Source organism: Abramis brama (assembly GCF_963993115.1).
Source record: "Abramis brama genome assembly, chromosome: 9".
In the NCBI taxonomy this organism is placed as follows: domain Eukaryota; kingdom Metazoa; phylum Chordata; class Actinopteri; order Cypriniformes; family Leuciscidae; genus Abramis; species Abramis brama.
This window is the reverse complement of record NC_139971.1, coordinates 8978299-8994743: the sequence shown is the minus strand read 5'-3', so window position 1 is coordinate 8994743 and position 16445 is coordinate 8978299. Positions and strand designations below refer to the sequence as shown.

Genomic DNA, 16445 nt, shown 5'->3' with positions numbered 1-16445 from the left:
TCTGGCTTGACAGAAATACATATGTCTAAAATCATTTAAAAAATAGTTAACACAAAATGATGTAAGGGTGAACGGTTTTTTAAGATGGTGGTGTTGGAGGGGTCACGACCCGGCGGATTGATATTCTGAAATCTTGACGTACGTTTCTGATGCACTAGTGATACACTCATAAAGCGCGGGGTTAATGGTGACACAACCCGTTCGCAATAGCTCCATTGAACGTTGTTCTCGTAGTTGCGGTGGTTGATAAGGCTTCGGCGCGCCGGTTGCTGGCATAATCGTTGTTCTTTAGTGTTGGAAGTAGTGCGTTGCGGAAGCACGGAACGCTGTGGGAGCGGATGTGATGCGGCAGTTCGCAGGTCGCTCAGCTGATGAAGGTAAAGCTGCTGCTGCTGCACTGTGTCTAACAGCTACTACAACACTGGAACAAATAGGTAATTACAATAACACCAAATATATACATATATATATGTAACTTCAATGTCCGGGGATCGTCTTACGTTCTATGCGCATCGGAGCCCTTCGTGTGAATCAGCAGCCGTGTAATATGAGTGAGAAAAACCAGACGAAAGAAAAAAAATGGTTTCCAGTTGTCATCCCTCGAGCCCTTTTCATGTTTCCCTTGTTTGTTTCTGTATTAGTGTTATATATTCACTTTTTGGCATTGGTATTATGGTATAGACAATAAGCCACTCGAATCTTTTTTTAATAACTTTGAAGAGATATCGTGAGCGAATGGAGACTCGTTTACATCCCCTTTGAAAGAAATATTCGGGACAATATAAAGATGAGACCTGCATCTGAGTAGCACAATGTATATGACGACTCATTTTCTGGTGATTTTATTAGTTTTTTAAGGGATGGGCCAGTTTAGAGATCTGTTAAGATAAATAATATTCTGGCCCACGAACTAACGTTAGAAGGTAACGAGAAATGATTTCAAGTTTCTCTCTATTTCTCCTTTATTCGTTAGTAATGTCACAAAACGTCTAATTTAAATGAGGAAGTTTCGATGGATCACAAGTGTTGATTTGTCTGTTGTATCCAGTCGTGTTCAGGTGAATGTTGATTAGTGTAGCTGGTGCTGGTAGTTTGTTTACGTCTTCAGTCACTTTGACCTGATCTTGCCCGCATACACGTCGACAGGAGACCGGCTTTGCTCTTTAGCTTTGCCATATGTAGGCCAAATACTGACAGCAACGGTACAGTCTTCCTCTTTTTAGTGCTATTGTATTGAATGTTCACATTATACTATGTTTTTTGTGATGATGTAATTAATGCCTGTTATTTGTTGTTAATCGCTTGTCACGCTTCGTCCCTTCAACAGATTAGCATCGGTTAGCCGTGCTAACAGTTAGCACCAAAGACAGCTTAACACAAAACCGTGTCCTTTTCTTATCCAACGCTAAAAACTAGGTCAAGCTGTTTGTCAGTCTTAAAAATGTGTTAATTTGTGAGTGGCTAGATACGCTGATGGTTTTGAGTGTTTTATTTAACTTAGCATGGCTAGCGTGAGGGCTAGCATTAGCTGATCGTGATTATCACCTGGACTTCGTTAACTTCACTTAAATTCTCTCCCCATCGTGTGTTGTTCACTGCTGTGCCTTACAACAACCGTGGCAACGTAGTTTTGAATGTCCAAGCATTTTTATAGTACCACCGCAGATGTTTTGAAATCGCAAAAGCGCCTCTGCAGGGCCACAAAACGCGAGACCGGTGTGTAACGTTACGTTAAGGCCTTGGAGTGCGAAAATCAACTTATCATGCTGTATTTTGTTTATTTATAACTAACTAAACTCGTGTTTGTTTTTGTGAGGTGAAATTGTGTGTGGTTTGGTTGCGTAAGGACAGTGCGCTGGTCTAGGCTGGTTGGAGTTTGTTTCGTGGACTGGGCAAAATAAACAAAAGGATCGGCTCAGGCCTTGTGCTGAGAACGGCCTTCATAATCATGTCGTATTTTCATGTCAACAGTCCAAATACACACAGCAGCACAATTCCCAGTCAGCAAACTGCGCTTGATCGGATCTAGCGATGGGTTTGTTTTGTTTTTATGGTCGTACGAAGGAATTCAACTGCTAATCGTCGACAACAGTTCATCCTCTCTTTAGGGAAGTAACGTTAGAAGTCTCAGTAGTGTGCTCACTGCACAGGGTATGTTTGACATGTTTTGAGCTGTTTGTTAATTGTTTGGCGTTATGGTCGAAATTAGCGCTTTTCCTGTTCGGTTCTGTAAGTGTTTGTGTTGTATATTTGACGTTTAGCAGTTTGAATGTCGTGGACGTTGCTTAGCTTGCTGAAGTAGCTTTAATGGTGGTGTCGTTGTGAGAAGGAAGGCCTTTAGGCTCGTTTGAACAAAACATCATAATATTTTCTGTCAGAATCCATCATATTTGAAAGTTAATGGCTGTCTTTAAAAACCTCGCGAGCTGACGACCTAGACACCGATTTTATGCGTCACGATCTCTTTTCGGACGTTAATTTCGTTTGTATGTGTATATTATTTTATTAAAGAGATGGGTATACTCTGTTTATATTAATGACGCACACTTGAATGGAACGTTAAACAACACCAAAATTATCTATTATCCTTATATATATATATATATATATATATAGATATAGATATAGATATAGAAAAGCAGCTTACTCAATCTGTGGGATGTTTGTACAATGCCTAATTAGTGAACATAATTTGTACCTTTTTCATTTGAGTGAATAGGAGAGGCACAATTATGGTTGTAATGCATGAAACAAGCTTAGTTTATTAAGTTATCAGTGTAGCTGAATGTGGTTAGAGCCTCATTTTATAATCTCATCTAAAGTCATATAGGGGTTATATAGAGTGTGATTAAGTAGCCTATTCATTCAGTATTTCTCATCCTTTTTCTTATGATATTACAGTCAGTTTTAGTGTTTCTAAAATGTCTATAAAATGTCTCTCGCATATCAAAGAATGACATTTGACATCAAGTTTTGATTATATTACTGAACAAAATGGCTGCCACCTTAGTCTTCAGTTGTAATTTAATTCATCTCTGATTTTACGTTGTCATCATTTAATGGAATAACACATTAATAAAATCAACTTTTTTTTTCACTCTCCCCCCCCTCCTTCCTTCACCCATTATTGTCCACGTTCTTGTCGCCCTAGGCTGCTGGTTGAGGCATTTGCACACGGCCGGTAAGTTCGCATAGCGCTTGCCGTTACCTTCACGCTAACAAGATGAGTCCAGTGTGGGACAGGTGTGGTGAAGATTGGGGTTAAACAGGAAGTTGACAATCTTGGTTTGGCAGTTAAGTTTCTTGACATCCAGAATATATGGCTTGGGAAGGGAAGGGTGTTTTTTACATTATTCAGATTTTTTGCTTCAAGTGTAGCATTTAGATTTGTTGTATGTGGATAATATTTAAGTGGTTCAGTATGAAGATGAACAAGCTTGCTGTGAAGAAAGGATGGTTCTGAGTTTTAATGGTCTTCCCACTGACTAAGGAAAGCAGTGTACAATATAGGTAATTACCATTTTTAATATATTTGAAGTCTTTTACTTCTTACTTTTAAGAGTACCCAGTACTTTTACCCAGTTAAAGTCAACATAAAATCAAAATTGACCTAATTTCCTTTATACAGTTCCTGGTTTTGTGTAAGGAAACTGTGAATGATTCATCAGAGTGCATTATTTAAAAGAAAAAATGTTTATCTTTCATTAGAATCTGATGACCTGCTCCACCTCTGAAACAAATTTCCTTTTTGACTTATTTTTCAAACCCTCTCTAATCTAATCACCTCCGAAACCATTTTCATGATCCAATCAATTCCTAATGGATAAATAGGAAAAGTCTAAATGAAAAGTCAAAGTATTTATTCATTTTGTCTCTCGGCAGGCTTCAGGACCATTTTTAGTTTACTTGAGCTGATCTTGTGTCAGTTATAACTGGGGTGAAGTAATTAAAACCATTAGTTTCTCCTCCCAGCGGTAGTGCCAAGCAAACAAAATTGTAGGGAGAGTCATATTTAAGACCACTGAATATTTAGATACAATTAGTGTTTTTGAATAGCAACAGCTTGTTCAGACAGTTTTCCCCCTTTTTTTGAAAAATAATAAACAACCCTCTAGGGTCGAGTACACACAGATGCTCGAGTCGACATTGGCTAGTAAATTTTCTATTTTACTCGCCTGACTTTTTACATGAATGCGAAAAACCATGCAAATGAGCAAATTCTATGTAAATAAAAGAAATAATTTTCAAACATTATTAAAGACAGTCTGTAAAAAGAACCAATAATCAAACTACAAGCAAGTAGTTTTTCAGGTAGATCTAACAGTACAGTTTACTTACAGAAATTGAATAAAGTGTTGAAATGTAAATTAACACTGCAGTCTTCACTGTATAAACACAATCTAGATTAATCTTTGTTACAGTTACAAATGTTATTCAGTCAAGAGCAGTGATAGATTTTTAGTATTTTCAGTGATAGAGAGTCTTTGTTGTTTGTTGTTTTTGACTGCTGTTACTTTAAGGCATAATGCATGGATCCAATATACTGATACACATGCGTTGTCTTTCTCGACTGTTTACATTCACTTAAGACGTTACCGACTGTTTACTAGGATCCTCACCAAGACTGGCATTTTGATATCATCCTGATATCATTCACAGTCACAGGTGATTTAAAGACAATGGGTCTCATTCACTAAGTATCCGTACGCACGAATTTGTGCGTGAAATGTGCGAATGAATGATTTTAAGAAAAAAATCACGATTCAGCCAAAATTTCATGATAAAATTTATTCTGAAAAAACGGAAATCGCACGTACGATAAAAGCATTTACACTGTAAGGCCTTATAATCATGTTAAGAAGTTATATTTCATCCTAACATGACTAAATTCCATTGAAGTATGTTGCATTAATTGTACTAATTCATATATAAAATTATTTACAAAAATTATTAAATACAATTTAATTTCATCTTAAATACATTCCATCATATACAGATAAAGAGTAAGAAAAGCTGCGAGGTTTCTCTGAATAACGCAGTTATACGCGTACGTACAGCTGGCTAATGAGAGGTCTGTATAAAAGGTGTTTATTGTGAGAACTGGGGAGAATAGCACACTTGGCGTTGCTCGAGGACGAGGCGCGTCTGCAGACAGCGGCAAGTTTGACGAAAGTGACGAAAGGCTGAAAGGAAAGTGTGTGGAAAGCCCTTATATGGAGATGGTTTGTGCGTATTATATGCAAATGACTAACCGTGTGCGCGCGGCTGCTCATTTAGAATACTCCAAATTCACTAACATCAGAACAAGGTTAAGAACAAATTCATGTGCGTACAAAAGTGTTTGTGAATTAGGCAGAGGTTTTTCGTGAGAAGTTCTCCATGCAATAATCCATGCAGTTATTAGTGAATGAGACCCATTTTTTTGTAGCGCATATGCGAGGGATTTTCTCTCATTGTACAGGGTTGATGAAACTACCGTTAGATGTAACACAGGCCGGTAAAATTATAAAATGATACAGGAAACCAAAAGAATGGTAATCGTGACGTGTACCACACAAGATGGATGTAATGATTAATTTATTGGTTATCATTACGTCATTGTTTGTTACCCGTGGTCTGTTACTCTGTTCTTCAACGTGATTGTGTAATAATAGAATAAACAGTAAAGTCCTTGGGGGAAGTTAAGTTTGTTACGTCTGAGTCTCCGGGCCTATTGCTTGTAAAATATTGCCTTTGATTGCACTCCAGTGATTACATGATACCTTCAGCAAGTTAATTGACAGTTTGACAGCCAACTTTGGCAGCCATTTCTCTCTACATTCCTAAATTAAGACAACAGGAGTGTTTATTTAGGTTATTATGCCTGTCTTTGCAGTGTGAACTTAGTTTGTAGAGTTTTTAAGAAACAAGACAAGAATGTGTGATTGTGATATGATTTTGTGATTTATGATTTGTGTGCATAGGCAACTTGAAAATTGTTCAACAGAATTGGACTACCACTAAATTTTCTTTAAGAAATGTTTGTGCTTGCGTATCTGTATGCATTTGTCCATTTGTATGTCTCATTCCTCACCACTTCTGGAAATGAAAAAGGAGAACTTTTTAATTGCCTTAACTTCCACTTAAATTTCACTCTCCTGCAAGGATCCATTTTTAGTGGCTGGAGCATATTTAAAATGACATTTGCCCTGAGTAAAATGTATCCAGGCTAAGAGTGTAAATCCCTGCCCCCCATCTCACAACTTCCTACACTAGACACTACCTCTAATCAGTAGGGCTGGGCAATAGGGCAAAATTATCGTGATACAATTTTTTTCATATTATCAGTCTATATTAGGGGTGTTACGGTTCTCTGTAAAGAACCGAACCATACCGTTCTTCACCCACGGTTCGGCACACACTTGCACCGTGGTTCATCTCAAATCTGACGATGCATACGCATCTATATGTAAAAAAACAAAACAAAAAAAAAACAGACAGAAAGAGTTAGGCTAATGTATGTTTCTGTCGATAGATACGCTTTCTAGCTTCCCCTAAACTTTGTTCAATGCGAGTGCCGTATGCTCTATATGACCAGTCATTTACGCTGTCATCACCCAGGGCTTGATAATTCGCAAGCACAGGACAAACCTGAACAGCACACATTGCTATCTGTGTTTAAGCTAAACTCTTATGCCTTGCCAATTTAAACATTCGAGCGCAAGGCGGAGCTAGGTCGCTGTGAGAAGATTTGTCCACTCATCCGAAATCATACTGAACTGACTGACTGCCTCAGTTATTATAAAAGGAGCATTCTTTACTTGTTTTCTGTGTTAGGCTAATTCAGTCACAATTTGAAGAAAAGTTTTTGTTTTTCCATGAGACTTTGTGACTTCCTACCTTTTTCTAAATATTAGGAAGTGGAAATGGTTAATCAGTCAATAACTGCTCCTCTGCTGCCATCTACAGTGGTCACTGGTCTATAGTGGTAATGGGCTACTTGCACAACTACTTCCGCGTTCTACATATTACATATCGGGAGTTTCCGGTTAGTGCGTTCAGCGCACATACACACATGAGAATGCAGATTATCACTACGTTTTATGGATGCCAATTGATTAAAACAATAAATAATGATCTCTGTATTAATTATCTTGAGGCTGCTGAAATGTTCCTATAAATATATTTTCTTTCCAACTGTTCATTCTGAATAATAAATAGGCTAAATATATTTATCCACTAACCTGCAGCAGTCCTATATGTCTTCTCATTAACAGTGTTTTTCTCTTAGCCTACTTATACCTGTTTAGTTTACATTTTTTAATAAATTTGACTAATAAAAAGGATTGCTTGTGTGCATGAACATGTAAATAGTAAAAAGATTGACATTGAAAAATGACACAGAATGATTAAAATATTTAATCCAAATAAATAAATGTTCGTGGTTCGTACTGATGTTATTCATCTGTTTTCACACACTTTAGTGTTGCGGTCACTAGTGTAGACGAACACTGACACCCTGTGGAAAATCCCTCCTCCTGTCAATAAAAATGTCCAAAATTTTTAAATCTTATCGCTGACACTCATTTTAGGTGGTGTTTGTTCAACTCATTGACCACAGTACATTGAAAGTAAACATAACCGGAAATAAGTGATATGTATTGTTTCCAAACGGAAGTGTGTCACGGAGTTCAGTGCAAGTGGTCCATTTGATGTCTTTTTCTTTTTTTTTTAAAGATGTTTGTTTGACGCAGTTTTAGTTTTCCTAAATTTCTAAACTTTTAGTTGTACAAATCATCCGATTTAAAATAACATTAAAAATTCATAATATTTAGAGCGTTGGAGTGCTGGAAAAAGTGTGTAGCACTTGGAAAGCCCTCGGAAAGTGCTTGAATTTCATTCTTAAAAGATTGTATGAACCCTGAGATGAATAATGTAAAAAAAAAAAAAGACTATTTCTGCCACAATACCACAGTTACAGTTAGCGTTACTACATTAAATCTATGGTTAATGCTGATGATTTGTGGATTCAACAAACCTTCTAAAACTTTGTTCGTTCATGGCACAATGTTTCTCCTGGTTTCCATGTCAGTGTTGTTTGATCTGATACCTGTATTTTATAACAGAGAATTCTGTGCTGAATTTGGGTACTTCCCATTAGTTCTCACAGCGATTCTGTGGTGAATTCAAATGCTTTGAACGCTTACTGGATCTCCTAGCGCAGTGAAGTAATGGTGTCTTGAGGTCGGCCGTGTGTAAACCTGTTCTAAGCTTGTGCTGCACTATTGTTGCTCCGAGCTGATAAACGGTCCACGCTGCATTAAATGATTAGCGTGGTTTCATTCCACTTTCATTTCGTTAACCATTTTATTAGACCGTTAGATTTAACGTTTGATTAATTGTTTGGAAAAATAATCATTAGTTCCAGCCCTCAGTATATTCTCACTTTTCCTCCAAACAGTTCATATTGTAGATGTAGGTGTGCTCCTGCTAAAAGTGATCATTTAATTCCATTTGAATGTCAATCATGAAAATATCCGGTTATGTATAGGTTGCTAAAGATTTTCATAGCAGCACTTGTCAAAATCAACACCCACAGATTTCCGCTCAAAGCTCAGCAGGGTTTCTGGTGTATAAAACACCCGTCATTCACAAAATTATATACCCCATTGCTTGAGTATTTTTTTATTATTGTATTAGAATTTTGATAGCATTTTGAATAGCATTGTTTCTTAGAATAACACTTTCATTTTCAGGTCTTACACCAGTTATGCATAATGAACAATGTGTACATTTTTAAACTGTGTCCTCAGATAAAGGTTAGAAACAGATTTCACTTTGCATATCAGCACCTTTATCATACAAGCTGCTTGCCAGCTGCTTTCTGGCAGCTTGTATGCATATCAGTTTGAGTTTTGATTTGAAAACCGAAGAAAAATATGATTTTTTTTTTAATGAGTTCACGTTCAAACTCATCTTTTGTAAATGGACTAATTTCAACACATTCCACCATATAAAATTTTTGGCGGCTTCAAATGAAGCTTTATTTTAACTAACTTTTGATTAAAAGTAACCACATTACTCTGATGTGGAGTCTCATTTAGAAATTGTATGGCTCATGGTTTTCATTTGCAAAACTTAGCCAGCATTATTTAGCCTTTGTGTGGTGAAATTGATTGGTTTTATGTTCTGGCATGTTCTCAGGGTGTTGCTATAGATTTAGATGGGTTGTGAATTGTGATTTATAATAACAGTTCCTATTAGAGCTACACGATCAGCCGTTAAAAGATTGCAAACTCGATTCAAATGCCACACAATCTAATTCTTAATGACAATGATTCCACTATGTCTATTACGTCTGTATCACATCGCAGTGTAGTGTGAACAGCATGTATTTTTGTTGCCTATGTTAATGAATGAGAGGGTCGGCCGTCATGCTCCGCCGACGCTTGCGATGTGTAACTGTTTTTAAACTAAAGATTTTAGGAGAATAGGGACTGGTTAACATTTGAAAGTACGATCATCACACTGCAACTCTCAAATCTGCGTTTGCGCTGCCGTTGATCCGGAGAGAACAGCTGCCATGACAAAGTGTTTGTCATTGAATCATTCATTTAAAAGCTTTATTCACAAACGCTGATTCATCCAGTAACAAAATGAGTCTTTATGAATGAGACACTGACTTATTTCAAATTATTTTTTATTTTGTTCAAATTAATATATTTTTTAAATATAGCACGGCAATAAACATTTCGTCACAACCTTTAGTTTGCATTTTATTTTGTGTAGTTGTCCAATGTTTTTTTCCTTCAGAATCGTGGGAGAATCACGATCTTCATTTTACACAAAAAAACTTGATTCTCAATTTATCCATAATCGTGCAGTTTTAGTTCATATGAATGTTATGCTTAATAATCGACACTGTAGATACTGTAGTGGAGAATAAGTGTCTTGTGTGTAACTCTTGTCTGAATATTGAGTGTTTTTAATTGGATAGTCAGTTTAGAACAGGGATTCCAATGCCATCTCATGGCAGTATTTTAAGTTTTGGCGAATTGGTGGCGAATTTATGAATTCGTACAATCCCATGAACAAAGGCGGAGTTTATCTGAGTCAGGAGAGCTACTCATTTCCCATGTTTTCATATTAGGCTACCAGCTAACCTCAACAATTAAGACATTTAAAACTATTTTTAGCTCAAGTCACCTTTAGACACCAGCGTGTGTTTGAAATAATAACTTCTGTTTGCGATCCGATTGGGATTCTGATCACAGTATGAGGCTGAAATATATTTATGCAAATTTAAAGGCTACTTATGTTAACCACTGCGTTCATAAATATACACGTTTATTGAAAATACCAGACTGCTTGAAGAACTTAATCAAATCATGTATGATTTTAATTGTGTATATATGTACTCCGGTTAAATCATATTCTCCTGTAAATCTCAACTCCTGTGTTCTGACTGAAAGGATAGAGACGGGAGAGACCGCTCAAAGTCAGACTTCCTCAGATCGCATCATTTCGTGAAAAATTTATAGATCTTTTTAAATCCGAGATCTGAGGCTATTGCCCCTGCCTGGCACGTTGTTAGCCCTGGCTTGCACTTGCTCGACAGTGGAAAAGCTGATAATGAGGCCACTCTCTGCTGCCAACAGAAATGGACTATTTGCTTTATAAAAGTTACAGAAATGTTGGAAATTATGCAAATGTGCGAAATTCTAATTATCCTACCGTATGTTGCTTTCCCAAATGCACATTAGCGACGTGCAGAGATGGAGTTTGTGTAGTAGAGCTGCACGATTAATCGGAATTAAACCGAAATCGCGATTTGGCTTAGCGCGATTATGAAATCGTATTTTTATTTTTATTTATTTATTTATTTTTTTTCTCTGCAGCCACAATGTGCAGCAGTGTTTACTGTGATCAGATCCACTGAAAACACTGAGTCTAGAACTGCTCGCATGTAACTGAACCCAGTGCAGCACTTTTCTCTTAAACACGCAGAGCATCAGACAAAATAAAATCACATTGCGGTTTTGATTAATTGTGCATGAACATGAATTGTGTTTTTTTTAACATTTTTTTATGATATAATTAATTATCAGCTTTTCATCAACCCACTAACCCAAGTTGGATTTAGAACAGCATAGTCGTTGCTCAAGTTTGGTGGGATGTTTGAATAGTGACCTAGATATGTGACCCTTGACCACAAAACCAGTCATATGGGTCATTTTTTTCTGAATAAATAAGCTTTCCATTGATGTGTGGTCTTTTAGGATAGGACAATATTTGGCCGGGATGCAACTATTTGAAAATCTGGAATCTGAGGGTGTAAAAGAATTGAAATATTGAGAAAATCACCTTTAAAGTTCTCCATTTATGTTCGTCATTGTGCTGCATTCGCTCACAAAAATAAATGTTTTATATATTTGCGGTAGGAAATTTACAAAATATCTTCATGGAACCTGATCTTTACTTAATATCCTAATAATTTTGACCCATACAATGTATTGTTGGCTTTTGCCACAAATATACCCGTGCTACTTGTGGACTGGTTTTGTGATCCAGGGTCACATATAACAAATGCCTGGGATATGTATGAGCTTCTAATGGAACTATTAAACACTATAAATATTTCTTAAATTTTTTTTGTGACATTCTCTGGAATTTGGTGTTATAAAGTTGGACTAATCATTAATAGACCTCAAGCACATTGTTTTGATTAGAATTCATGACATACTGTCTAGTCACACAAGTTAAAATGTTTCAACACATCTGAAGCTCAAATTGGATCTAAACATTCTTCATGGATGATTTTAAGTCTGTCGTTTGTCTTAGAAGTGAAGTGACTTCATGAGTAGATCTAGCCTTGAGCTTTCATTCCCATTAGAGTCCAATGACGCCATTTGTCATAGTCTTTCATTTAGATTATCTCTTATAATCAAGCACCCCACTGAAGTGATGGTGCTGTAGGACGCCATCTCGCATACACACAGGATAAAGGTGTGGTGGGATTGTGTGTCTCTGCGGTGTCGTAGTGATTGATGGTTAGTGTTGTTCATTACCACTGAACTGAGGAGGGACACCAAGGCCCCCTGCAGCTATTTTCTGTCTATGCTCAGGATGTGTCTTATCTCACTGCGTGTTATGATGCAGGCCAACATGCTGTCGTCTTCAAAATTGCCTCAAGCTTGATGATGCCAAGCATTACTAAGGAAATGGACACCAAATGCAGATTTGATTGGTCGGTCAGTGTAGAAGTAATTTATTTTAGTGTTTGGTTTTCCTGAGCATTTGTCCTTTTCTCCTTCAGCGTCTCCATATAAAGCTTTTGTCCTATTGATTCTCGCTCCTGCTTACCCCTCTGTCACGTTCTTGGTGTATCCATGGATCATTTGTGCTGTGATGTATGTTAATATGAGATTTGAGTAAGGTTATTGATCTGTGACAAGTGATGGTGCCATGGATGTGCTTTGGTACATAATTATCTGTGATTTGAAAGTCTATTGGCTTTGAATAAATGGAATGGGAGATGCATCTGGTCCTGGTTGTTTTGACCAGATAGTGTAGAGATGAATTGATCTTTGATCAGGGCTCGCAAAATCGCAAATTGTATCTCCACTCTGCCCGACGGGCTATCTTAAATAGTTAAATAAATTCCTTCCTTGATTTGTTGTTCAACTTGAATTGTTGTTTTAAGGTAAAATACGATCACGGTTGAATGCGTTTTTGACTACCTCTGAATATAGACCCTGTATATACCCGTATTTATATAATAAATGTATGTTTCATAAATTTGTATTTATAGCATAGCTCAACTAACCTTCCTTTTTTCTCTCTTTTTACCTCTCTACCAGTGAATGGTAGTGTCTAGAAAGGGTATGTCCCTTCAGGAGAGAGGTGCCAATGTCCAACCGGCCTAATTCCAATCCAGGGGGGTCACTGCGCCGTTCACAGAGGAACACAGCCGCGGCCCAGCCAATAGACCACACACTTGCAGGAAGGTGAGTGTGCAATAGGCAATCTGTATGTAAAACTCTTTTGCAGACTAAGGTTAGGTCTGCACGTGTACCTTTATCTTACTTGTCTGTATCTAGAGCAGTTTTTCCTACAGAATGTGTGCAGAAGGTGCCATGTTGAGGTCACACAACCTTTCCAATGCTATTCTTTTTGTCTTAAGGCTCTTTTTTTGGACACTTTCACTTGGTTCATAAATTAATAATGTCAGATTTAAAAAAAAATTGGGAACAGTAACTTAAATTGTTCCCACTATGTGATGCATCACTATTTTTCAATATCAAATATGTCCAGTGTGACAACCATGTTAACCAGTGCAAAATAAAACATTACTGTAGCATCTTTAATGGTTCCTTAATGGTTTTAATTACATTTTTCCTTTCCAAAAATATCTTGGGTGTGTTTGTGTATCATTAACTACACTGTCATATAAACATCCAGCCAGTAATTGAGCTAATTTAACACTACTGTTCAAAAGTTTGGGATCTCTTGTACTCACCAAGGCTACATTTATTTGATTCAAAATACAATAATAAAGTAATATTGTGGAATATTCTTACAATTTAAAATTGTTTTAGTATATTTGAAGTGTAATTTATTCCTGTGATGGCAAAGCTGAATTACTCTTACTCTTCAGTCTTTTAGTGTTGCGTGATCCTTCATACACCATTCTAATATGCTGATTTGCTGCTCAAACAAGTCTTATCAATGTTGAAAACAGTTGCTCTACTTAATATTTTTTATAATATAATGTTATAAATGTCACTTTTTCTGGGCCCGGTTGCATGAAATCTCATAAGTGGTTTTACTTAAAGGTATCCCTTATTTGGGAAAAAATCCCTGAGGAAAGGGATTTCTTTAAGAGCATTGCAACAAACGTCTTAACTGTCACCCTTACCTCAGTGTTTATACTAAGCATTTCGCGATAGTTTCTGGCAAAACACGGCAATGGAGAAGTAGTTGCTATAGTTACGAAATCTCCCACAATAAACAGAACATAACGGACCAATGACTTTTGAACAAGTTTAACATTTACTAAACTAGACAGCTGTACCACAATATCGAAGTTATGGAGATTATTAAAGGCGGTCTGACGGACGACACAGAGCATCCTAAAGTTCAAGTGCATTGTTTCTATACGACACCGGTGGATGCTCAAAATCCTGAAGCACCACTCACATAGTTTTCCATTAAATTACATTTACATTTAGCCTAGTCTCGCGTAGCCAGACCTTCAGACTGATGGCTGAAGGTCTGGAATTCATAGCAGCTTTCTTTGGCCAAGGCCCGCCCATAAGGCCGTTTGACCGACATGTCAAACAACCAATTACAGTTCGTTTCGTTCAGTGTCACGTTTCGTTGCGTGGAAATGTCCCCACAACAACAGATCGGCGTGCAACCATAGACTGCAACAAGTCAGTCAGCATAGAAAATCAAAGAAGGAGAAGAAAACAAGCAGTAAGTCATTGATCTGTTTGTGCACGTATAACAACAATTGCGTCTGCATTACCACATCTGATCAAAACACCGAGTAAATCAGTAGGAAACGCAATTACACGTCTGCGCTTTGTTTCCAGGCGGACCGAAAATAAACGCGACACTCGCGCCCCCCGGAAATCCGATAAAATTCAACCAATCAGATGACGACTTCGACATTCCTGAAGTGTTTCCAGTTAAGTGTACCATATGCATCAGACGTTTAGCCAACGTTCCGTGGGCGTGACGTCTGAGGCTGAGACTACATTTAGCCTAACTCATTGTTATTGTACTCTCGCGTCAACGCAACTTTAATCAGATTCACAGATTTTTTTTTTTTTTTTTTCAGCCTTGCACTACAGAATGACACGTTCACTGTCATAGAAGTGACGCGGCTTGACGCCTAGTCTTGTCTGCTAACCGGCTTTACAGTAGGCTACAAGAAATCTAAACCAGACCAAGAACAAAAAAGGGGAAAAACACCCTAGCCTGCCGCTATAATCAGTCACTCTTGCACTCTTCCACGCACAAAAGCCTGGCACAGTGAAACACACTGTTTCATGCCATACTTTCAACAGGCTTATTTTGAAATGTACATTGGTTCTTCCTCCTGCTCAATTTAAATGCAATTGTCCATCTGTGTTTGAGTTCAGCTGTTGACTTAAGGGACCTGTTTTGATCCCTTAATTTTTTTAGGGCTAAAGGGTTACTAAGGACTTTGTTGCAACGCATAACAGAACTTAAGGAAACTCAAGTAATTAAGGGAAAATACTTAATGACAGCCTTAAAGTTCCTTAAGTGAACTCTAGTGTTGCACAATATACCGGTAATAGAAAGGTTTTGCGATACCCTGCTATTAATAACGGTACAATATGAAATTTTATTAGTACCGGTACTTTAAGTGTGACAGCACTCTAATGATAAGAGCAGTATTTCTTTATTTGTGTCGATGTGTGACAGCCGGTGTCAGGACCTGTGTGCAGAGCTCTGCTTCCACTGTTTACATTCACTAAACAACAGAAGCACAATATGCACAAATATACGTGCAGCGCTTGACAAAGAATGCATGCATGAGAAAATAAAGCCCGGGACGTGCTCGCGCTGCCGAGCTCAGACCTGAAGCGTGAGCGTACGCCTTTCACACAGCATGCGATCACGACTTTGGTTCTCTTTCGCGGACTAATAGGTTTGAATAGTCAAAATTCTATGTAAAAATGCACGTCCTGGCAAGTATTCATGTAAACACTGTCGGGTATGTCTTAAGTGACCGTAAAGCATTTGTAAAAAGAAATCTTATGTGTTCTTGCAGGTCTTAAAGGGCCGGACCTGCAGCCTAATATTCTGTGTGATTGTTAATCAAACAACAAAAGAAAATAGACAATCCACCAATGCTTGACTAAATAAATGTAATCTATTTATTAAGAATCAGTCTATAGTTAATTTATAGAGTGAAGACTTTTCAGCCACAGTAGGTCTCTTTAACAGTAGCATTCAAAAAAGAAATTAAGCACTGTTTATTTGGTCTCTTCTAGTATTTGTTATATTGTTTGTCATTTTCTTTTTTGCTTATTTTTAATAACAAAGATAAAATAAAATTATCTATTGTAATTATAAAATTATATAAACATTTTTTTTAAATGACTCATATCTTGAAATAAGACTTTGGTTAGCTAATGTTAACATGATTGATGATAATGTCAGTGTTGCAAACATCTCAAAAAGCAGGGCAGGAACGTGCTGGTCAAGTGAGTTAAGTTTTTTTTTTTTTTTTTAAATAAAGCAATGAATTGTAAGTTCTGTCATCATTTTCAATTACTTTTACTGTTTTAGTTTTTTTCCCGTGGTATCGATTCAGTATCGGTATCGAGGTATTTTTGTCTGGTATCGAAGTCATAATTTTGGTATCGTGACAACACTAATGAACACTTCTCGCAACCCATGTTTCACTAAGGGTACCCTTAACCTTATAG

The 16445-nt window shown here is 37.2% G+C and overlaps 1 protein-coding gene across 6 annotated transcripts in view; it reads left to right on the top strand.

The window, feature by feature from the left end:
- The first annotated feature begins 310 nt into the window (after positions 1 to 310).
- Positions 311 to 16445, top strand: part of trip12 (thyroid hormone receptor interactor 12) — a 61852-nt gene continuing 45717 nt past the window's right edge. For 5 of the 6 annotated variants that reach the window (XM_084125195.1, XM_084125194.1, XM_084125193.1 and 2 more), the window contains exons 1-2: positions 329 to 434; positions 12840 to 12986. In XM_084125195.1, coding sequence (XP_083981321.1) covers positions 12889 to 12986 — 98 coding nt within the window. In that variant the 5' untranslated portion in view covers positions 329 to 434; positions 12840 to 12888. Of the gene's footprint in view, positions 435 to 12839; positions 12987 to 16445 lie in introns of all 6 variants that reach the window. The other variant, XM_084125191.1, reaches the window with a different exon arrangement.